Consider the following 25,560-nt stretch of genomic DNA (forward strand, 5'->3'; position numbering starts at 1 on the left):
CTGAAATAACCCTCTGCTGTGTTCATCATCTTATTGACACCTTCCTTTCACCCTGCCAAAGCCAGGAGATTGGGTCAAAACCTGCTCCTGGGCAAGGCTTTGTCGTGAGGAGGTTTTGCTGTAATGTGTGTTGTACACTGAGAGGGGCATCTCCATGTTGCTGTGGCTAAATCCTCCACAGAGGGAATGCAAGGGGAAGCAAGGGGCTGGCAGAGGACCAGGCAAGGAGATGCTTAACCCCTCCTGTCCATGGCCCCCCAGCACCGAGCTGTAGTTTTCTTTCTGTAGTTTTTTTAGCTGTTGCAAAGCTCTTGATCCCAATGGTGTAATACTCAATGGCACACTTCTGCCCAGTAAGTAAACATTTAGTAACAAACCTTTTAGGTATTTAGAGAGCCACTAAAAATGTGAAAGATGTATTTCATTAATGCTGCTATTAACATAAATGTAAAATGAGCCTGGCCTGTAATCACCATCAAGTCTGATTCACTAAGGATCTTTACAGCAATGTTTAATACTCTGTAAAAGTGTATGTATGAAAGCAATTAATCAAAGCACAGCGCTGCTTCTAGAGTACTTCTTCTACCGCAAAAGCTGAGTGATAAAATGACTTAAAACACACCACAGTAGTGGCAGTTAATAAGCTTTTTATAGTCCCTGTGTGGACCTGAAAATCATACCTTATTAGTATCTTTATCTTTCTTTCTCACTTATTCATTCTTACTCACATTTAAATTTAATTTTAAGAGTTATTTCTAGCCTTTCATAAGGGACCTGCTTTAATAATCTCAGCATTTTTCCCCATTTTGCTGTGAAATGACTTAGAGTCAGAGCTTTTGTTATATGTACTTTACAAATCACTCCGGTTTTTTACACATCATTTCTGGAGATGTCAAGATTTTCTGACAGTGTTAGGATTTGTGTCTTGCTTGACTGTGTCATAGGCTGTCTTGAATTATTTTCCCACAGATGTTTGTACTTTCATTATGTACCTTGTTAGCTGTGGTGGAACCTCCTGATCTTGGGTAACTGAATTAGCTAAGAAATCCAAATTGCTGAATTTAGTCAGCAAGCAGCTTCAAGGTTCCACCCACCAGATGTTTCTGCTGCTTAGAAGTCTGGGACTATAGACCTGCCTGCTTTTTAATCCTTGAAGCAAATATCAACACGTTTGAGATCTGGAAGCCCACGGCTCCACACGGAAATGAAGTGTTGCCATGACCACAGCTTTAGGTCTTGCATGCAAGACATTTATCTCAAGAAATAACAGAGCAGGTCTGTAGTAGGTTTGTTTTCATTTTTATCCCTTAGAATCCTTGGAAAGAAGCATACATATGCTTTAATGCTATAGCAAATAGAATGGCAATAAATACTGCAAGACAGCATACATTTGGTATTCAGAGACTTTATTTCCTTAATGTTTCTGAGGGGAACAATTTCAGTTGTTTGCAGGGCACCCTTTGAAATTAATAGAAATAGGATAATGCCTCACTCTTGCACAGCATATTTTCAACAGCTGCATATGGGCTTTTCCCAAAAGCACAAAGCGCTCAAAGATCTGTTCACATAAAGAAAAACCCTTTATGTTTTTATTTACAGGAGAGCTGTGCTCTGACTAGTTGGAATATTAACTTTCCCAGCTGAAAAGTATACTAAGGTAAACAGGGCTGTAACATCTTTAACAGTGCTTCCCAGGCATTTACAGTGAATAGTCAACTGGGGCACGCACTCAACCTGGGAAGGCATGGATTTATCTCCTTACTGTCATTGCAATGACCACTGGCTGCATTTGACATAAATTGATTATAGATGGCTATAGAGTGAGAAGACACAGCTGATCCATTTGTTTTCAGGTCTTTTAGTTATATTTCTCCATTTTTTATAAAAGGTTTTCACAGTAATGAATCCATCAGATATTAAGTTGAAGCAAATTTGACTGTGCACAGTATAGCAAACAGACATTTTAAAAATTTGTGTACCGTACAATTTTTCATTAATGTTTTTATTCTGCTGACTATAGTATTAATATGGAAGGCAGATTTTACCACAGTCCAATTATTCATTGCCTGGAGAATTGGCATTTTCAAATCCTAAAGCCATTCAGTTTCCATAGAATTTTAATATGGACTTGATTAATTCCATAGTATAATTTGACAATAGATTTTATCCTGTTCTTGTTGAAATCAGTGGAGGCCCTCATACTGATATCAATGATAATATGATCAAACCTAATTTGATCATGCAGCAAGTACTCTTGCTAGCTCTTTTTTTTGTTGTTGTTCTAATAAGCAGTAGAAACTATTAAGCCTCACAAACCCATGCAAAATTACAGTGGCTGGAAGTTAATTTTATCATCAGAAGCCTATGGCAATTAGAACACTTCAGTGAGCAGACCATAACTCTTAGGACAGGGTGTATAAATTCAGGCAGAGATTATACTGAGTTCTTTGTGGTTTAATGCTGTCTGTGTATATTGCTTTTCTTAACAGTGTTAAATTTTGTGCTGCTTTTATTTTCTTATATTTATGCCAGATTTTTGTTGAGCTGAAAAACATAATATAATAAGAGAATGGAATGAGAAACAGTAATAATAAGAGAATGGATGTTTATGGTATAGCAATGTGCAGAACAGGCCAAACAAAAAAAAACCAACCTACATCTGAATATTTCCCTAGCCTTGAGCTGTATGCTGCATACTTAGTATAACAAGTCAAAATTGTAAGCCTGCACAAATCTATCAGAAGCAAAAAATTGCAAAGAAATAGTCACAGAATCATATAATGGTTTGGGTGGAAGGGACCTTAAAGATCAGCAGTTCCACCCTGCCATGGGCAGGGACAGTTTCCACTGTCCCAGGTTACTCAAAGCCCCATCCAACCCGGCCTTGAACACCTCCAGCAACTCCACAGTTTCCCTGGACAACCTGTTCCAGGGCCTCACCATGCTCAGTGAGCAATTTCTTCCTAATATCTAATCTAAACCTGCCCCTTTTCACTTTAAAGCCATTCCCCCATGTCCTATCACTCCTTGCCCTTGGGAAAAGTGCCTGTCCATCTCTTCTGGAGCCCCCTTTATGTACTGGAAGGTGCAGTAAGGTCACTCCTTACTGAACTTTCTCTTCTCCAGGCTGAACAACCCCAGCTCTCTCAACCTTTCTTGACAGGAGAGGTGCTTCAGCCCTCTGACCCATCTTTGTGGCTTCCTCCGGACTCACTCCAACAGCTTCACATCTTTTTGTATGTTGGAGGCCCCCAGAGCTGGATGCAGCACTCAGGATGGGGTCCCATGAGAGTGGAGTCTAAGGGCAAAATCACCTCCCTCAACCTGCTAGCCATGCTGCCTTCAATGCAGCACAACAACAAAAGTTGTTTTCGTCAAGACCAACTCATTATTCCCAGTTTATAATTACACTGAAACTTGCCAAATTTATGGCAAGAGCGGCTCTACCAGCAAACAGCACTGTTTTTGTAAGGTTTGTCATGTTGGCAGTTATTGCAATCAAAATTGTCACTTTATTTTATTTAAAATGTATTTCTCCAGTAAGCAAGAAATAATATCTAGACTTGAAAGGGACGTGTGTTAAAGACTTGGGTTTTTTTTACATTTCTCTTGAGTATGCAACATATCCTACTTCAACTCCCTGCAGCAATACAAAATGCCCAAGAATAATGTTTTCAAAATCAATACATGCTACAGCCGAATATGAAACTCCACAAACCTATAATTGAAACTGTGAGAGAAAAGCAGGCAGCCTGAATATAAACAAAGTACCAGAGTTGGACTGTGACCAAGATGCAAGTGTTAATATGGCCTCCTGAGAAAACTGCCATGAGACCTGCCCAGCGTGAGCAAGTGTCAGAAAGCAGGGGTGTTTCAGGAGCAGCCTGGTGGTGCTCATACCCAGGTGATTCTTGTTTGGCTGCCTGGCATCTCTGTAGAGAGCAATATATGCAGAGTTTCATTTGGCTTTTCTTTTTCACCAGGGTAATTTCATGCCTGTGTACCCACCTTATTTTGTTTCTCTTCACTCTATGTACAACCTCTGTCTCTCTTGTGTTTCCCGACTGCTGCCTTCACTGCCACCATCACCTTCTGATGGGGTGTGTGACTTCAGTCTCTTGGTGCTGCTGGAACTCAGAGAGAAACAGTGAAATCAGTGTGCTGCTCTACACTCAGGGAAAGGGAAAGCGTGGAAAGTATATTCTGTATTTCTCGAAGTGCTGAAATGAGTAGGGACCGTGGAAAAAGAACTGAAGATTGTTTGTAGACAAGGTGTGTGTTTTTAGCAAAGGATCCCTCAAAGAATGCAAGACACCATCTGTCTCTACAGGGACACATAGGAAAAAAGAGAAAACCATGGAGGCTTTCTGCTCCCCAGCACAGTCCGTGACAGAGGCGCTATAAAGCATCTCATGTTACTACCTGTAGTATTTGCCCTTTTTATTAGTACCACATGCTATGTGTCTGTCTCTCACATCCATCATTCCCTTTCTAACCAAGTTTTTATTGTCTGGAAAACTTGCTACAGAGTTCCCAGTCACTTCATTTGACTACAAGCTCAGAATTATTAATTAAATTCACACAAAATTTGGATTGTTATCTTATGAGCCTGACTATTTACAAAATTTCTGCTTTTGTCTGTGGAGAAACATGAAGTCAATGATTTACAGCTTAAGCATAGTCACAGTAGTTCAGCTGTTCCACTTGAGGCAGTTTGGGCTGACATGAAAAATAAAAAGGGTATTAGAAAGATCACGGGAACAATGCTGCAGACTTTGACAGAAGAGTTTGAGGTTTTGAGTCAGAGTAATTAGTTTGTGATATGGTATATTTAATCAAGAAGTAATTACTTTTCTTTACGTTGTTGTCATGCATATAAGGACACATTAATTTTCAGTGGAAGATACAGGTTGATCATTTACTTGTGGAACTGAGAATTTTAAATTCGTGCAGAGGAGGGGAGGTTTTTAAACTTTTTGTTTGGTCCATAATTCATGAGCATATTTGACCCCAGTATTCTGTCTAACTCCACCAGAAATTAAATGTAGCTCCCCAGTTCAGCCACCTTTTGCAGGCTGGGTAAAGCAGACTTGTTATGCATATTTGTACAGTGTATAAAACAACAGTGCAAGCCCCAAACCCACTGGGGCCTCTGGAGGACTTTCGCAGCATAAATATTGCATGATAGTATATTACTAGGCAGAAAGAAAACCCCAGAAGTTTAAAAAAGAGCTCTTATGAACTGTCTAGGTTTGTACTCTTAGAACAAAGCAAGATTTTATTCTTTTTGATTGCATCCTCATTTAAACAAAGAGCAAATCCTAAAATGAGGGTGTCATGAATGAGAGACAGTAGTTACTGGTAAGAGTGGCCCAGTCTGGGTGCTGACACCACAGCCACTGCAGATGACTTTTGGAGAGATGTCATGTGGCAAGAGGAGCCTTCAGCCAGTTTAAAATGTGCCATGTTCATATTTCAGCTCTGCAATGCCCTGCCCTGTTTGACAGGGCTTTTCAACTAAGTTTCAAGCAAAAGCTTTCAAAAGTACAGGGTGCAAATCAATTTGTAACCAGTCCTTCCTCTTGCATATGGCCTAGGTAATACTGATACCATATCTTGCAATGTGGGAAATTTATGAGTCACTAAGATAAAAACTCAGTGTTTTGATTGCCTAAAAATTCTGTTGTTTATGGTAGATAAGTACTGTTTTTTCTTCTGTAATTATTTCCTCATGACTCCTTTGATATCTTTAACAGATTTGGAAAGAAGAAAGAAGATAAAAGTGGCAAGGCAGATCAGAAGGGGACTCCAAAGCAAGGCGTGCTTAAAGAGGAGGAGCTGGAGAAAATGAAAGATGAGCGTGAAAGGTGAGTAAATGGGAGGAGCACCTTTGTTCATCAAGTGAGAAACTTCAGAGCAAAGGGTTGCCTGAAGGAACAGCCAGCCAGCCTGTCCCAGACAATGCCCACTGCACTCAGGTCCAGGCAAGCCAGAGCATTGGGCTAGTCCTGGCTGAGTCAGAGCTGCTGCGTGACAGGAGCTTGTTGTCTGCAGTTTCTGTGAACTTCACTGTTGCATTCAAATCCCAGCTTCTACTTTAGCTGGTAAAAATCAGTTCCTTCAAAACCTGTTTCACCTCTGCCCATTCCCAAGGCCAGCTGACTTAATAATTTTCTCCTCTGCTTCTCTACAGCAAGAACCTCCTCCCTTCTTTCCTGACAGTTTTTGCCGTTGTCTTCCAGCACTTCAGACTTCTTTGGCTTCAGCTGGCTGTGCCATCAGATAGTAGTTTTTGTACTTTGATTCATGTTCTTTTCTGCATAGTGTTTGCTGGTAAGCCACGTGTTGCAGAAATACATATGCAGCAAATGTTGAATATGCTGAGGAAACACCTGGAAGAAAGCAGGTTCAGATGGTTAAAATCAGTCTGCAGAGGCAGGAGTCTGCCAGCAGTGGGTTGGGCAAGAGGGGCAAGGCAAGAAGCTGGGTGAGTGCCTGCTAGGAGTTGTTGTATTTCTGAGGCAAGACCTGGGGGTCTGTCCTGTTCATAAAATACACTTTTCTATGCCCAGTCTTAGTGAATTCCTTATCTTTCCAGATTAAGAGATTTTACAGTTTTCTGCTTTTCTCCATGTCTACTCTTCAGAAACCGGAAACAGTTTGTCAGTGTCAACAAGGTTCAGAAAACTCCACTTTCCCCTACTCATCCAGAAGTACTTCATATGCTGAAAAAGGTCTTTGTTTCCCTCTGATGGCTACTCTCAGAAAAGTTGAAGAGCCCATAGTTTCTGGCTCTCAAGAAGTGTCTGCAGATGCTGTAAAACTTTACAAGTTGTAGTAATACATTTTGTCAGTGCAAGCAGAAAACTTTTCAGAGGTCTCTCTCCTTCAATGGAGCATCCTGCTCCTGGGAGAGGAAATGGAAGCAGATGTGGTTCCTTTTGTGCAGACAATGTTTCCACACGGGTCAGCCTTTGTGGTACTGCTTAGTGCCCAGGGAAAAGACACCCTGCTTTCATTTGAGTCATGCAGTGCATGGTCAGCCCTGTAAGTGATAGCTAATGGGTTTGATTGGGGAAAAAAGTCAGTCCAGACCCTTGAAGTCTGCTGCTAATTTTTACTATTTTAAAAGCTAGCAAGGTGTCTAGTTACTACTGCACTGCTACTGGATATGCTTAGCCAGTGCTTAAGTATTTAGTTCATCTAAGTTAAGTAGTGTCAGGAGAAACTTTGTACCATTTGTTTTAAAATTTCTGTGCCACGTCCTTGGTTTTTGCCAGATTGATGAGTGCCTTTATATTAAACTGCTGACTCCCAATTTGGATACTGGCAATTTGAGAGGTATGTGTCCTTCATTTTAAAGAAGCCAGTGTCTTTTATTAGGATCCTGGCAAGCTAAGAAGCATGTATCCCATCTGTTAAAGGGCCAGTGTCATTTACTAAAATGTTGGCAGGCTGGAAGGAATGAACCCTTCTGTCTAGAGGTCTAACGTTCCAATTGGACACAAGATAATTGTTCTTAATATTTCTTTAGCATTGTGTGCTTTTTTTTTAATTACAGTCACTGATTGACAGTAACTTGGTACGGCTGCATTAGAAGCTGGCAGCTCAATGTCTTCATCATCCTGGTTTCTCTAGTAATGATTTCAGTTTTGACCTGGAAGAGTTTGTGACTGAAATGGAGAACAGCAGGTGTGTTGAGAAGTGGATGAACCAAGATGATATTTTTAACTCACTTATTTGATTCTTCTTCTTCTGTAGGGCACAAGAATAGGAATATCACACTTTTGTATCAGGTACAAATATTACAGTACATATTTCTGGGGGATTCAAATTAAAAATTAAAAAAGAAATCCGAGAAGAATATTGAAGACATTTTCCCTATGTTATCCTCAAAGGAATGCAACACGCGACGTAAAAACAAGCAATTTGCTTCAACTTTCTAAATAAAGTAAGAGCATGGCTGTGTGTTTGTCCACATAAGATTACCTACAGGCTTACTATTGAACCCTTCTTGAGCTGGTCATAAAATAGAAGAGGCTCTATTTTTGTTAGAGAAAAATTACATAAAGAAGCTACTTTTCCTATATGGGTAAAAACTGTTTGGGAAATTGATTAAAATCACTAAGGAAACGTTACCTGACTTGAATGTAGATCAGTCCTTTTGCTTAGTTGTTGACTGTTCACCTAATGATGATGCTCAGTAAGACAGTAAAGACAAGTTTTATAGCTCTGTCCCAAGATTTAGTAATTCTATAATGTAATTCAAGTCCAAGATTTTAATGCACATATTGGCAAAGAAAACCTTGTGGCACATTCACACCATAGATCATCTGCTCCTATGACTTCACTAGCTGCAATCCTGCATACTTGGTCTCGTATTTATAAAACTGAAGCTTAGTAGAACACATTCATATTTTCAGATCTGTTGAGTGGGATGAGGATATGTAAAAACTATGGGGGATGTAATAGTAAAAAATACTAGAGAAAAACTGCAAGTTTTGTCCCCTGATATCTGTGATCAAATCCTATATTTAATACCTTGAACAAGTTAAAATTGCTTTTCTAACATTTAGCCTTTCTAGAATAACTTAAATGCTCATCTTATTTTATTTTTCCAAGATTAGCTGTATAACTAATTCTTGTTCGGATCCCCAATTCAATTATTACAATCCGAAAGTCAGATTTTTTTGTTTAAACAGTTTTCTTAAATGCTGACTGCCTACCACACTGAAAGATAGTATGATTTTTATCTGACTGTTTGTTTTCTTTTTTTCAGAGGCCATGTTGTCCCTTTTGGACACTAGTGAAAGAGGTTAGAGTAGTTGATTTTTGGGCTGGGTGTGACAGGATTAATGATCAAGTGCTTTTCAGCATCTTAGCAGCTGTGGAACTCGCCTGGTTTTGGATAGTGGTTTTGCATGCAATATATGCTTGGCAGCTCTCCAAAAAGCAGAATACTGTTCCAAGATCTCAGCTGAGAAATATTTTTTGGTAGGAAGTGCATTTTCAGTTTACAGGACTAGGCTGTCTCTCATAGTTTTGCAGTTTTTTGATTGGTGTCGGATAGGCACAACAATATTTCACAAAATCCCAGGGATAGGCTTTCTGTAAAGACTGCAACCTTCTTCCAGAAATTTTGACAAGCTTTAGACATGCAAAAATGTCAGATGTGTTCAATGCACAGTGCTGTGCAGTACAAGCGCAGTGACACTGGTTCCGATGGGAAACATCAGCTCTTACGTAGGTGTGCTACATTGAGTGTAAGCCCATCATGGCTGGAACAGGTTGGATTTCCTGCTTGCACAGAGAAGGAATTGAACCGTGCATGTGCAACAAGTCTGGCACATCCAGAATGTGTTAGAGCTAGTGGGCGTACGCAGACAGAGTATTCAGTGCTCACTCTGTAATGCAGATGATTCCCAGAAGGACAGGATTTGCTTGCACTTTGTTCCTCAGCATAAATTTGCCTGGCAACTCTTTTTATGGGCTGCCAAGTTTCAGATCTGAACCTCAGAAAGTGAAAATAAATTTACTATTTTGCTAGCCTAGTAATTTCTATTTCCATTCCACATTGTCCCAGTCTCAGTTTTCAGAACAACTCTCAGTGCTGCCGTGTAGCTGCAGTTCTCTGAAGGAGCTCCACATCCTGCACTGAAATGCTGATAGCTTTTTTTCTTTTTTTTTAATTATTATTTTACTGCTTGTATTCCCCAGCAATCCCCAGCAAGATGAAGATCTCATTGTATTCAATGCTGTTAGGGAAGCTTGGGACTGACCCCAAGCACTTACAGTTGAGGTGGAAGAGAGAAAATCTGACAGGAAAAAAAAAAGTGTCCTCTGGGTGGGAATGTGACATGCAGGCAGTGCAACTGCTTGTCCAGGTTCCTGAAAAGTCCCTGTCAAGCTAAGAATTGATTCCAGACCTCAGCCCCAGGCTTCCTTTCTTTTCAAAGCCAATACTTTATTATACAACTACTACTTCTGCAAACTTCAAGTAGTGAACAGGAACTTTGGATGTCAGGCATTCCTTCTTTAGTAATAGCCTTATCTGTGTCAAATTGAATATGAATTCAGCACCTCCTTTAAATTATTTTCTTCTTCTCCCCCTACCTCCTTTAGTTTTCGTTATGCCAAGGTGATGCAATGTCAGTGGATTTTGAGTGGGAAAAGACAGGAGCCTCATGATATTTCAGGAGTATTGACTTAACTGGGGGTACAGTTCTTTGAGGTGGTGGTTTGTCCTTCCTGACACAAGTCACATGCTTCATTGGACTGAGGCCTTATTTTAAATAAACTCATTGTTTTGTTCATGCTTCAAAGAGTTTGGCTGTAATAAAGCATGTGCTCCAAAGGTCGAGAATCTGCCCATAAAAGGAAGAAACAAACGCTATATCTGAGGGTTATTTTGATCAAGCTGACTCAAATCTGTATATTTTTAGTGTGTTCAGTGTAAATTACTCAGAATTTATCATTTTAACGATAGGATGTTTGCTACATTATTAAATACTGGAAGAGGCCTTGTCTTTTCCTTCCTTCAAATAAGATTTCTTCCCTTCCTCCATTTCTTTCCCACTCATTTAGGGTTCTTTTCATTTTCTAACATTGAAAGTAATTGTAAAATGAACTGGATAAATACATTAGATGCATGAGTTTTACACATCATAATTTGTTTGCCTTTTAAATGCAAATAAAGTGACTATCAATTGAACGAAAAATATTTTTCCTGTTTTTTTAGTACTATTTTACTGTGATTTTCCTACTGAGACCTAAATCTCTCTTCCAACAGAGCTGAACACTTACTTGACATTAGAATAAAATTTACCAAATGAAGCGCCATGTTGAAAATGGGGGGGGGTTTCAAAGTAGCATGAGAGTTAGTTAATGAGGAGGCACTCCATGTGAAAAATAATCCTCTGCAGATTTTTGTGGGAGTAGTTTTGTTAAAACAGTCTTGGTTTTGTAGTCCTCATTGGAGTTAATTGAGGAAAAATTTTTAATAGTATTGAGGTTTGAGTAGAGTGTTAGAGAAGCAGAAGGACTATCTGGCCCCTGCCTTCTCAATGTATGAACTGAATGCTTAAGTTATACTGTATCTCAAATAGGGGTAAAACTAAGTGGTTTCAGTTTTTAAAATAAAAACTGACTTTTCTTTACTTTTCAGAAACCTTCCAGCAACTGAAGAGCATTTCTCTCATCTTATCAGCCCTGATGCTTGTTGCCTGTTCCCATAGTTAAAAAATCAATACATATGGTTTTGATATTTGGAAAACAGAGGTTTAATTTTGCAGCTGCAAGATCCTGCATGTGGGGATGCATCTTACAGAAATAAAAACATTTAGAGTCCACTTAGAGAGGAGAGAGTACTTGGGAGTGAAACTTCATTCCCTTTCTGTCAGCATTTGTTTTATTATATTTAATTACAAACAGTTTGTATGTTACTGGAAACCAAAATGAAAATGAGAATAGATGGATACATGGCAGTATGGTAGAAAAGCCAAATTGCTTTGAATCGAAAGTTGAAATTCAGACTGTTGCAAAAATCAAAGTAAGATTTTTTTTAAATGCACAGTGCATCTTAGCGCACGTTCACACACGTGCACATTGTTGGCGACCCCGTGTAGCTTTTGTTACTGGCATTCCACCTGACAAGTCTAAAAGCATTATTATGGCTGTTTAAAGTTCATATTGATCTCTGATAAAATGTTCATAATTGCTATTCTCACCATTAAGCTCTGTGCTAAACCACGTGGTTTTGGGACACTTGAGCTTGTGCATCATTATTTACTAAGGGTTAATCCAACATGGTATATCTGTTTATTGAGTATTCCTGACTTTACAGCACAGCTAGGTCCTGTGGTTTAGACAAAATAAAGTGTTGGATGTGATCCCAGTTTTAATACTCCCAATTTATTATAACCATTGAACCCTGATCAGATCACGGATTGGATTGGATCCCAGTTTTTTAAATGTCCCAATTTATTGCTGGCTTGCAACCCTGATAAGAATACATATTTGATTAAGGCTTCAGTTTTCAAAAATTCCAGTTAATTACTTTTAGATTCTTATTAGATCATAGCCGTATAGTATGGTATGTTGAAGTTATGAAAAAATCACTGGATGCTGTTGCACAGGTCAAGGTCATAGTTTCATTTTGTGCTGACAGTATGAAGTTATCAGATTTCTGTTTATTACTGTGGCAGCACTTGCACTGGACAGGAGGACAGATTAATCCCAACCCATTGATTCTGAATGATTCTCATTTTAGATCTGCTGCTGCTCTGCATACCAGAACATGTAATAAAAACCTTCCATGGAACACTGGGAGATTGATGTTTGGTTCTGAGTAGCTGAGGTGGATGGGTCTCACCTACTTCCACAGGTTTTGTTGTAACATTTAGAACCAGATGGCAATTTCAGAGCTGCTGCATGTGGCTTTTTTACTGCTGGAGGACATTTTTAAGGCAGCACTAGGTTTACAGTTGTTCCCAGATTGTCCAGGTTAAGAACATTAAGAACTGATGATAACGGAGTGGCACATGGAATTAGCCTTTTTTTTTAATATCACAGCGTGTTGCGCACTGATGGAAATAGCACTTCTAGTTGTCATAGCTGTGCTCACAGAATTTAAGCATGGAATTCTGATCCAAGCCATTTAGCATCCTTGTTTTGCTCGTCATTGAGGCACTGGTGTGATCTGGAGACACGTTTTCATGAGGTGTGCCACCTGTCCACCTAAGAGGTCAGAGCAGCTCAGGGGCAGTGGCTTAAATGGGCCAATGCATGGTTCTCTTTTGTATATATCAGAGTTTTATTACTTGATGGTTGTTTTGGTTCTGTAAACCTGAAATGCTGCTAGAAACTTACAGGCCAAACTAATGAAGTGAAACTGGCCCAGGTACTAGCCAACCAGGCTAAAAGAGTGCTTTCTAGGAGATGGACTATCCTGGCCTAGGGATTTCTTTGATGCAGCGCTGAATGTAGGTCAGCTCTTGCCCACTCTGGAATCAATGAGAATTACTTGGAAGCAGCATTTCATTCCTTGCCCTTCCATTTGTGATTTATGACAGTCTATCATAAATCGTTGGCATGCACTTTGACGTAGTGCCACAGCACAGAATTCCTGTTCTCAGACTCCCTAAGCTACTACAGCATGAAAATGAGAATGCAACTCGTGGGGATAGGCAAGCAGGAAATCTGTTTGCATGTGTAAATCTCCATAGTGATCTTAAACCAAGATACTTGAAAGTCTTAAAGCTTTGACTGCTCAGGCAAAGCTGAGTTTTGCTTTCAAATCAAGCAATGTTAATTAGAAGCAACCTGTGAATCCCAGACTAACAGATGGAGGCTGTTCCTGTTCTTGTACTGAGAAATTCTGTTCAATAGGTTCTAGGTTAAATGTCGTGTGTAGAATAAAGAAATGTGCATGGAGTATCATATCACATGAAGCTAGGCTTGTTCCTTCCACTACTAGGATTTCATTCAAATGAAGGCATAATATTTATGCAATTGCAGAGATGGTTGTGTGAACTCATGAGGTGTCACTAGGAAGTTGAGCTGCAAGTACCTATTCAGGAGATGTCCCAAGAATGCCCCCTTACTGACAGAGGTGGCCCTGGGTACTTCAGTAGGTGCCAGTTTTCCTGGGTCTGTCCCGAGTTGTGTTACTGCATGTGGTTGTGAATGTTGGGTTTTCATGAGGGATCAGATCAATGTTGTGCCTTCCCACGGTCATTACAATGTCTCTGCTATTTTTCTTAAGACAGTGCTACCAGTCCTCAGTAGTTTTGATTGATACCTGCTACAGCAATTGCTGGAGCCAGATAAGTCACTGGCAGCAGTTCAGTTCGTATGTGGATGTCTCTGTCCCCCCATAGCTTTTCTGCAGGTGAACTGTAGTTACTTTATACTTGTTCTCTGTTAAACTGTTTCAGAGAAGTTCATCAGATTGTTTGATGTGTAAGTTGGAGAGGTTGGAGAGATGATTATGTGGCTTTGACTGCAATTGGTATTGTGTGCATTCCTGACATTAAGTTCCCAATGTCTAAAGTGTACACAAAATTAAGTCTTCTTTTCCAAGAGTATTGTTATTTTAATTCTCTTTTCCTGACTGTTTGTTTCAGAATGAGGTAATCTTCACAAAAGGAACTCAGGTATGATATGTACACAGCACCTTACCTATCTTCTTAACACCAAAGTGCAAATTACCTGAGAGTTCCTTTAAATCACCACTGGGAGCTGGGCCTTGCAACTGCAGCTAAGGGGGGCAAAGTCTCTGCAGACTCAAGGCCATTTTGCAGTGGGCGAGCTCTTAAAGGTATCAGAACATCTCAGGTGAAAGATGTCAAAGTAATTTTGACAAACCTGGAATGTTTCCACTCCCTAATCCCCATTGTCACAAAACAAGGAACATCCTATTGACAGGAGACTGAGAAACCTGATCTGTGCAGTCAGCCTAGTTTTCAGCAAGAGATTGAGCAGGATAACCTTCAGAGGGTTCCTTACAATCTAAATTTTACTGATATTGTCACTTCAAGGTGATAACTCCAGGGTAGTTGTGAGTAAAGAAAATTATATAATACAGTAAACTATAGACTATAAAATACTTGGCTTTTCTGATAGCTGGCTTTCTTAATCTGCTGCATTTCATACCCGATGTACAACTCATGTGGACAGGCAGAAAAACTTTTCTCTGATTTAACAGCAAGGGTAAAAATCATGTTCTCATTGAAGTTCATAGGACAGGAGAAAACACACTGACCTCATTAGAGCCAGGATTTTCTTTAGAGGGCAGGATCCTGTGTCAGCTGATAATCACTCCTTGTCACCTCTGAAATAAATGGAAGAACATTAAGACCTCAGTCTTGTCTATCCAAAGCTCCCATTCCTCATTTTGTGGTATAAAAGGGCTATGTTTCACCTTCAGTTTCTCATAATCCTAAATTTTAAGGTCGGCATAGTTCTATCTCCTCCTTAGGTTTCTCTGTCCTCCCTTTCTTTACTTACAACCCTCCAAAGGCAGCTTCTTTGGTCGGTTCAGTATTTTTCAGGCACAGGATAGTTTTCTGGAACAGACAACATTTCATGAGTTGGTGGGGTTTTTGTCATTGGGCCATTTAATGGTGCTACAAGAGCTGTATCTTGTTACCCTAAGTTAATCTCTAGCTCCCTTGCATTTGTGGCTTGCCTTTCTTTATTTCTGAGACTGTTTCTATTCTTGTTTACAATTACAGATACTAATTATGGGGGAGATGTTCAAATCCAGCACAATAAAATGAGCTGGAATGAAGAAAGACTTGCATAGTTTATAGGGAGGATGTTTCTGACAAATATGGCTCCAGTAGAATACCCTGAAAGATAATATTAAATTAAATATTGTTTGATTCTTCGTGAGTCTGTATCGGATGTCCTCAATTTGCTGGCAAGAGGTGGTTTTTTTTAAATATTTTTTTTAAGCTATGGGACTTGCCTGCCTCTAGAGTTTTGTTAGGTGATGTTGTTTGAAAAAATAAAAATGAGTGCTCTCCTGATAAAAGAGGCAGGTTTGAATAGGATTGTTAATGTCATTGTAGGCCATGCCTGTCTGTAAAACAAGTATGAATTTTTAAAAAATTAAAAGCACTGTACTGAAATTATCTCCTCTGATACTCAACTGAAATATACCCATTCCCATCAGTGATTATGGCTTATGAATGCCTAAAGAAAAGATGTATTCATTTCACTATTGTGTAAATGAATGAAAAAACAATATTTTAGTTACCAAAATATATTTTGCTAGCAGCTAAAAAGGAATTAAAACATTAAACCCAGTGGAAATCTAAGTGACCTCCTGCAGAAATAGGCTGCATGCCTCTAGACAACCCGTTACTCAATATATGTATGAATTAGGTAAATGAGACACAAAAGCAGATACTAAATCAGATGTAAATTGAGTAATCATTAGAGTATGTAGATCTCAGAGAGAGTCACATGAGTGCAGAAAAAAGCTATAAAGTAGCTTTTATTCTGCTGTTCTCAAGGAACAACTGAGTAGAATGTTTAGCATCCCAATCATCTCAAAAAACTTTAAGGATTAGGTCCTCTTAAGTTTAGGTGTACTTTAAATTGGTGGTATGCACACTCAATTCACTACTTTTATTTTCCTCCTTATTGCAAATGGTATAGAAATTATCCTAAAGACCTATGCCCCGGTTTCTGTTACATGTTTTGTCTCTGCTTTTATTCATTTTTCTCCCCGAGGAACATCTTTCATTGATTTCAACTGCGTCTTGCTCATTCATGTACCTGCTCATGCTTCCACAAAGTCTGTTACTTTTACACTACCATATAAGAAAGTTTGCTGTATTCATCCGAAGTGTAAACAAAGTCCCTTTGTTTGTACATTATTTTTGTTAGCAAATACTTTTTGGGCCATGCGTTTGACTAATTAGATATGCACCTTAGTGCTCGAAACATGTCATTCTTTTTGCTCTGCTCAGTCCTAAGTATGTGGTCAGTGCATGGTGAATTTAAAAAAAAAAAAAAAAAGTTGCATTGCTTTTACTCTTTCACTGGAAATTCAGAAGAAACGGAATTTTCTCAGAGCTCCTGGGGAGTGCCATGGAGGAGGAGTTCAAAAACCTCTGCAAATGTGGTGCTTTTTGTTGAGGGCTTGTTTTGGTTGGTTATCCCTACATTCAGCTTTTGTGATGTGAAATGCAGCCTTGCAGGTTTCCAAGTAAGAGAGCCCATGGTCTCTCCTGGGCCAAGCTTGCCACATGCAGGTTTTTCACTCTGGTCAGACCTGGTGCCAGAGTGTCAGTGCCATGGAGTTGCTTCTGGTGTCTCCTGTTCGTCACCAGGCACCCTGTCTCCAGCCTGGGAGACATGAGTCAGGAGGGCATGAGTGTCCGAGTCTTGAGCTGATGCAGAGTGACCCTCATTAGCCTGTGCCTCAGTGTGCAAAGCTCAATTTGAGCTGGGGCTGCTGCTGGGCCCCCAGAAGTGCAGGTTGGGCTGCAGCTGGTGTCCTGCTGTTCATTTCCCATTGAAGGCCATCTTTGGGCTCCACAGCTTTTAATGACCCTGGCCTTCTTTGGGCTACTGAATTGGTAGCATTAAGTCCTGTATTTTAATTTTCACAGTGTCTTAAATGCTTCAGCATTTTCTTGTTGCCCACTCACAACCCACCCACCCACCCAGCTTACAACTGCTGGGCTGAGGGATGAGAAGTATCTCTTACAGCTTTTCCTAGCCCTCACATTCCATTCCCAAAAGCATTTCTGGGTCTTCTCCAAAAGTCGCTTCTGCTCAGCTTTTCTGGAGTTTTCTTGAGGTAGTTCACATCCCTTGCTGCAGCTGCTTCACTCTGTGTATTCTGCAGTCTTTTAATCCAGCTTTTGCCTGTCAGTGTCTCTGTCACCGATGTCAGGCTAAAGCGTTTTACATTGTGTTTGTCACAGGCGGTGAATACATATGTGGTCATTGACAGTAGCTCAGCAGAAACACAATAACTTGTTAAGCCACAGTAACTCAATCGTGTGTCTGAGCTGCAGCTGGAAGGAGCTGTTTGGGCTGTTAACCCTTTCCTGGCTGCTGCGCTCTAGATGTGTGCATCTTTTCATGTGTTACTAGGATGAGAACTGACCGTGCATGATTTGTGCAGCTGTGTCAGATGGGGAGAGTATTTGAAGGATAAATGAGAGCATTCCTTGATTTGTAGCTTTGAGGGTGTGCTACTGAACAGTACATGAGGTGTACAGAAGTGTTTTCAAAATACTGTGTCCCGCTTCCAGAAGTACAGTGTATATATAGGGATTCTGTTTTCATTTGACTTCCACAAATGCAACATGTTTTCAGAAAGCTGTCTGGAGTTCTATTAAGTTTATATATATTTTTATCAAACTGTATATTTTCTGAAGATATTTCACAGAATCACAGAATAAACTATGTTGGAAAAGACCTTTGAGATCATTGAATCTGAGTTATTTGTTGTAGGAAAGTCTGGAGTAGGATACATGTTTGGATGCTATTGAGAAAAGGATGGGTCGCAAGAAAAGAAAAGAAAGGGCATGTCCTGATATGGCACTTCTGTTGCCTGTCCTGGCTGCTTCTGTGCCAAGGCTCTGTTTTAACAGAAACACAGCTAAGGGGAGTTGGTGCAGTTGTGCAGTGGTTTAACTGAAGAGCACAGTGTTCAGGTGGTCAAAGAAAGCAAGCAGAATTAATATGAGATACTCAAAAGGAAGTATGTTAATTTCCCTTTATTCTGTATGAGTTTTTCTTTTCCCTTTCGCTCATCAGGAACTTTGTAGAAACTTTAGTGCCTCACTAAATTGTTGAGATGGTGATCTGTACCTCTCCTCAGCTCTTTTGCTTCACTGCCAGCATCACAGTGCTGAGGGGCATTTTATCTATCTTCACAAATTTACACCAGCTGTTTAACCAGACCCATCCACTGCTGCAAGTTGAGGGCTGTCTTGTAGTAACTGTTCAATGAGCTGTTTGCAGTTACATTTGTGTTCATTTAAAAGCCCTGTTTTTTTAGGACTGGGTTGGGGGGGGGGGGTGGTGGGATAAAGGCAGGTGGAGAAATGGTGAATGAGTAGAGTGGGATACAGAGAAATGGCCTGCTTAGTAGAGTTGGCAGAGCATTAAAGAAGTTATGGAAGGAACAGCACTTTTTTTTCCTCACTAAAGAATTCCTGGGCACCTACTGGTATGTGCTATGGATAAGATTGCTTTAAAACTGTGTGAAAACATGATGCCAAAATACAGCGTGGAAATTTAAAACTTCACAAAAATGTGAGACATTTCAAAGGTGAAAAACATGTGAGAAGGCATAAAAGGACAGGTAAATAGAAAGAAAGAAAGAAAGAAAAAAACAGCCATCTGATAGTTTGTTTCCCTATATTTGAACATTTGGATAGAAATGAAATGAAAAAGAGATCACTGAGCAAATTTTATAGATTTGTGCAGAAGAGTAAAAAGAAAACAAGAAATATTAATGCAATTGTGATAGATGTATTGAAAGGATGAAACATTGATCATAAAGAATTTCACATAGCCAGGTATTGACTGGTCCATATAATATAGAATGGAAATAATTGGTTTTGAGAAGATTTGACTTATAATACTGGCAGCAATTGAAGACTGTGCTCAGGAGGAGAAGCTGAAGAAGCTAGGCTTATTCACGGGAACAAAAGAAAATTGTGGTGACCTAATTCCAGCTTTTGTTGTGCAGAATATACCAGTATTGATAGCAGGACAAATTACTCTTTCTATCAGACATGAAAGCAAGATTAGCGTGATGCTGCTGGCTGCACTACTCTTGCTTTCAAAGTGGTCTCAAATACCTGGGGGACCAGTGATGCACTGGTCCAGAGACCATGAAGGTTCATCATTTTCTGAGAAATTGCTGTGACTCATCTCAGGTCTGTGCCGTGCCTTCTGCACTGACATGTGATACGACCATTCCTTGAAATGTAGTGTCCTCCCATTTTCCTGCCTGTGTACTGTATGTATGTGTAGCCATGTGTGCCACAGGACTTGTATCTCATTCAGTATATTCCTGCACTGAATTCTGTGTTCAGAGGTTTTTAATCTCTAATTGAGGGTGAAACACTCCACAGTTTCCCGGGTTAAACAAATTGAGTGACCTCAGCTGCACTCCTAAGTCTCGCCCTCAAGGCCTTTCATCATCTTGGTTTCCCTCCTCTGGACACACTCCAATGCTTTGATGTCCTTTTTATGTTGAAGCACCTAAAGCTCAACCAAAGCACATGCTACCCAAGGTGGGGCACAAAGGATTTGAGTATCAGAGAGGAGAAAGTTCATCTGCTTCACTGAGGGAAGGCAGAATGAATATGGGGCACCCATCCCCTTGACAATATCATCTGTGAAACATGCTGTAAAGTACAACTGCATTTTAAGTGTTGAAAACCAGCATCCCCTCTAGATATGTCCTAGCACAGTTAGTGGAGATTTGAAACTGGAAAGCATGAGGGGTACATATTGATATACTCAAGTACATGTGTAGAAAGGCATGTTGTTCTCATTAGAATTATTTGTGAACCTTTTTATGTACAAATTATTTCCGAAGTATTAGCATTTGTTTTGATGTTACAAATCTAGTGAAACAAAATAAGCGGTATGAATCCCATTCTGCACTTAGTAGTTCCTGTCTGTCAGATGGAAGCTTCCAGTGTGCTCATCATTTTTCTAAGGAACCTTTTTCTCCATGCCTTTTAAAGGCTTTCTCCAGAACACCTTCATTTTTCAATATAAAGGGTTCTGAGGCTGCTAAGCCTTGCTTGGATAACCAGGTCTGTCAGAGCCTTTTCACTTTTACTTCAGTGGTACAAATTAGACTGTTCTTTCTGCACTACTGTTGCACATCCAGTTACAGTCAAAAGCAAATGTTGACTTCTGTCAGGCATTGCATCTCTATCTTTCTCTGTTCCTTGTTTTTTCTTCCATGCTCCTCTATTTTCTGTAAATCCTATTTATTACATACCGTGGTCAGCATTCTGCCAGATCCATCTCACTGCACTTAATTACACTCTGTTGAAGAGTAGCTGAGCAGTTAACAGAAGAGCTCAGAGTCTTGCTGTACATTTTTTTTCTCCAGCAGGAATGTTGAATCATTGAATATCATCTTAGCTTGAAATTTACCTGAATATGTTTTACTATTCCAAAGAGATTACACAATGGCCCTGATTAGCAGCAGCCTTTTGTAATACCACTTTAAGGCTTTATCACAGTGGAATACTGCCAGTAACAGTCTTTAATTCACTTATATGTACCAATTCATTTCTGTCAAATTTCTGTTAATTTCTTTGCTGTTTACTTTGTCTCTTTCCCTATATAATAAGGTGTGATTTTCACATTTATTTAAAATGTGAAAAAAAATTAAATTAAATCTTCAGCAGATTAATTGTGGGCCTTTGATTTGAGACAAATGTGCCATCTCTCTATTTACGTTCACGTTTAATCCACTTTTCACAAGTTAATGTAGTTAGGAGAATCTAGGTGGGTCAAGTAACCAGGGGTCAGTAACAATTTTACTGGCTAATTTAGATTAAAAGTTTCAGGATTGGGTTAGGTATATGCAGCTGCAATGTGGAAGGTAGGTATAGAATTAAACCTGTATGTGTTCATGCATTCACACTAGTGAAAAGCCACACTATATTCAGCATTAATTTTTATTCATCAGAATGGTGACCAAGCTTGGTTACAAAGGTGATTTCCAGAGATAAAGAACAAAATTGCTGTGTGGACCACTCTTGTTTTATCTGGCACCAGTTTCACAGTGTACTGAAAGTTCTAAATGGTTGTGTTCAGGGTTGGTGTTTCAAATTTGTGTGATGGTTACTGTTGAAGCAGATCCCATTGTTTATTTGTTCTTTGGTTTTCATTGTTAGGATTGGTGCAAAGCATCAGGAGCTACGGCAGAAGCAACTGAGAGGCCTGAGTGATTTTTCTGCTGGTCCTGGAGGACCTGACATCGATGATGATGAGGTGGATCCAAACTATGCCAGAGTGAACCACTTCCGAGAGGCTTATCCCCCAGGAAGCATCTACAGACCCTCATCACCAGCAGTAGGAGAAACCTTTGTTTATCTGCGGGATTCTTCCTCAGCACCGATGGAGAGGGAGCACTTGGAAGGACTGTATGCAAAAATAAACAAGCAGCACTACCCACAGACTCCTGGTGACAGGTAATATTGCCACCTGGCATTACAAAAAATGATAGCTTGGTGGGGAGGGAGCCTGGGCCTAGGCAGGGGGTCAGACATGGGACTGTTCTGAAGGCCCAAACCCCTGAATTTACTGACTAGAAAGCCGTGAATTTCCTCTTACCAAAAGCAAGATTTGCTGCAGCAGTAACCCCAGAGCATCTGAGCAAGACAGCAGTCAAACAGAAATCATTAAAGAAAAGTCCATATTTCACAAACAGAATGAATGAACTGACTGCAGTCCAATTCCTGCACTGCTGAAAGTGTGCTTTTCCCTCTTTCAATCAGGAAAAGTTCTTACCCTGCAGCAAAAATAATCTCAGTTTTCAGATCCCTTTCAATCCTGTAGATCATCAAGTGTCTATTAGTAACAGGTTTTGTGTGATAGCATGATATATTGTATATGTTTATGGTTTAGATTTTTCCAGCTGCGTGATATTACACACTTTCAATTAGTTTGGGGAGAGGACTGAGGATCATGGCATTTTTATGCAGACTCTGAAGTGTGGCTTCACAAGACTGATTGCCTTTCACAGCCTTTCCAATAACTAAGTGGGAAGGAAAGAACAATTTTTAATCCTTACTGTCAAGCTTCCAGCATTAAAGAAAGCTGGTCAAGTTTTTTCCTGGATTAAAGGGGAAACAAAAATTCCTTTGAGTTGATAAGTACCCACCATTATGATGATTTTAAAACTGGTTTCTTCTGGAATTTGGGGCTGAAATAACATGAGACCTCATTTGTGGCATTAGTATATCAGTGCTGGTTTTTTCAAACCAAAGTGCAAGTGTGTGGGCAAGTCTGTGTGAAAGGAAGAGCGGACAGAGGACAGACGTGGGGGACTTCAGGAACTGTGTGTGCTTTGAGTTCATGTTACAATCTGTAGTGTCTCCCCATAGCCTCAATCCGTGCCATGTAATACCACACTCGTTAATTTTGGAGAAATATGTCAGCACAGATATAGGAATGTTTCCAGTTTGTGGCATCACAGTACTTTAAAAACATCTACTGAGTCATTGTTATAAATACTTATAAATATAACAAAACACTTCTGACGCAAATCTAAGTTCATAGCAGGGAATGAGCCAAGTATCTCTCTCTTTCTCACCTAAATACAGTATGGTAAAATTCTTCCCAAACATAATGACAGGGCTTTTTTTTTTCTTCCACATCATTAACTCCTCCCCTACTGCATAAAAAAAGAGGTAGTGATCCCAGCTTTTTACCAGCTAGTGGATTTCACTTTACTAGAAAAGTCTTGAGGCAGTTGTAACTGAAGTCACACGAAAGTTGCATGTAGATCAGAAACTGAGTTTGTGCTGACTCAATAACCCAAGATCTGAGAATTCCCACTGGAAGGTGTCCAAATTCAGGTGTGTGTATCCTCCAGGTATGAACATATACATGTGTAACTCAGCTAGACTAGGACATTGTTACAAAAGTTGCTTTGTAATTTCAGTTTTAACAGGATTTTATAGCTTTACATTTTAAATAAATCTTTAGTTTTGAATTGAGGGCTATAGATTATCTTTCCATGCAGAAAAAAGAAATGCCTTCTTCTAGTGGATTGATTGTATTGTGGTTTTGACTACACTGAATGAGCTCTTGCCTTGCTATGGGGACAAGATTGAGGTTCCAACCAAGTTTGGATTTGGTATTGGGATCCTGGATTTCAGTGTGGATTTAGCTGTAATTGCATGGTAACATGTTAACTCAGTTGGAAAAACTAAACCCATAACATCGAGCAGGCAGGAAAAGTTACCTCATAACTGAGCCCATGATCAGAAGTCACACTGAGAAGTCTGTTCAATCTGTACTGAAAGACCAACAGTCCACAACTTTGCTGTGTTGAATTTCTCAGGCTTGTAAACAGATTAGGAAAAAAAGAGGAAATGTGAGATTCTTATTAGGCTGCCTTTGTTCTTTTTTTAAATCTTTCTTTTCTTTGTCTGAGAGACAAAATGGTGTTGTTATTCACCAGCAGAAATGTGCCAAACATGAATAATTCTATGTGAATTTATGCAGTGGGTCGTGAGGTCTCAGCCAACAATTGTTGAATAAAGTGTCAACTTCAGGCAAGGAAATCTTTGTGTGCTAGAGGGAGAGTATTGAAAGGAGAAAGAGATGTGGAAAGAAAACTCCCTGGATAACACGTTAATTAAGAAAACAATCTGCTTCCAAGGGTCAAGTATGAAAACTACCTTGTCTGCCTCAGAATGATGGGAAAGGGTTATAATGGATGGTTATAAGCCAAGCCACGGTTATTTTGTGTTTGTGGGGCTGAACATTTATCTACACATTGGTCACGTAAACACTTATGCTTTGCTCTTGCTAGCGCATGCATGCTTTCTCTCAAAGTTTCGCTATTAATTTTACTTCAGATGGATGTTTTTTTCTTCCACATGTGACTCTCAAGTTGTAATATAGTGCATGGAGACTTGATCAGTGACTAAAGTTAATGGAGTTAGGAATAGAAGGAGGATTTGAACACAGAGAGAATAGATTACATCATTTCGGTCTGAGAACTCCAGTTATTTATCATAATGATTGAGAATTAAAACTCAGTGTTTGAAACAAGAAGTTAATTTTTATTTTATGTTATTTTTGCAGAGTAATGTATTAGCATAATTAATGCCTTTTAAAATCGGGAGGCCATTTGTAAAGTACGGAACTTAGTGGACGGAGAAGAGCTGTTCACATTTTGCATATGCTTTCCCTTTTCTCATCACCAGAATCCATCACATATTCCTGGTTCATTCTTCACCGTGATTCACAGTTTAAGCTGAGAATGTCCCTCAGCATGCAGGAAAGCAACAGGCTGCACATGTATGGGCTGTGTTGCTGTAATCATGATGAAGTATGTTTGCTCCTCAGGGCACGCACAGATCTGCTTCACATCGCTCTTTGTGCACTAACATCCCATTTACCTCCACTTGCATCTGGCATCTCAGGGGCTTTTTGCTTTGGGTTTTTGGGGGCTTTGCTTTGTGTCTTATTTACAACTGTTGTGTAATGTTCTTCTGCACTGCTTCACAATTGTTGACTTTCATTCCAACGATGACTATATTCAGTGAAATAGAAGTAATTTTTTGTGTATATTTTGCTGAAAGCTTTGGAATTCTTAACTAAGAGAGGTGCTATATAAATGTAAATTGTCCTTATTAATGAATATAGTGAAAGCATTAGCATGATCAGTGAATGTTAAGTTAGAGTGGAAAAAAATTAGCTGGCAAAATGACACATTTCTTTGTAAATCAAGCATTTTTCTGTTTATTTCTAATTAGCCACAATTTTCTGTGATGCAAATGGCATCCCTAAGGATGGTGCAGCCTGCACGGCCATCGTGTGCAGCTGGGGAACTCACAGGGTCTTTGCCTGAGACGCTGAGCGTTTCTGAGCCAGTGGCAGAGGCTGAGTGATCTGTGGCCCATATGTTCCTGAAATGGGTGGTAAGTCACATCTCTGAGTTTAGTCATCAAGGCTGTGCCATGACAGTGCTAAGTTGCACCGTGGCAGAGCCTAGGTGTCAGACCAAAGCCAAAAGAGCAGATGCACAACACTATTATCACTTAAATGTCAGGCATGTCACACGGTGAAACCTTTTCTCGCATTTCGAATAAACAATTTCGTCTTTTTTTCTTCCAGTGAAGATGGTGCTGTCAAGTATATCCAAACACCCCAAGTACATCTCTGGAAAGGTTCTAGAGACTTTGCTCAACTTATTTTCTCAGCCCAGAACTATGAAACATTAAAGTCTGATGCCAAACTCGTTGCCAAGTATAATTCTTCACTTATTTATGTGGCTTATCTTGGGGAATTTCAAAGTGCTGGTCTGACAAAAACGAA

At 39.7% G+C, this 25,560-nt stretch overlaps 1 protein-coding gene across 3 annotated transcripts in view; it reads left to right on the forward strand.

The window, feature by feature from the left end:
- The window catches only part of PARD3B (par-3 family cell polarity regulator beta), a 394,146-nt gene that overhangs the window by 290,993 nt on the left and 77,593 nt on the right, over positions 1-25,560 (forward strand). For all 3 annotated transcript variants that reach the window (XM_038141819.1, XM_038141820.1, XM_038141821.1), the window contains 2 exons: positions 5,757-5,867; positions 21,402-21,698. In XM_038141819.1, the coding sequence (XP_037997747.1) occupies positions 5,757-5,867; positions 21,402-21,698 (408 nt within the window). The remainder of the gene's footprint in view (positions 1-5,756; positions 5,868-21,401; positions 21,699-25,560) is intronic.

Source organism: Motacilla alba, chromosome 7 (genome assembly GCF_015832195.1).
Source record: "Motacilla alba alba isolate MOTALB_02 chromosome 7, Motacilla_alba_V1.0_pri, whole genome shotgun sequence".
Classification (NCBI taxonomy): Eukaryota; Metazoa; Chordata; class Aves; order Passeriformes; family Motacillidae; genus Motacilla; species Motacilla alba.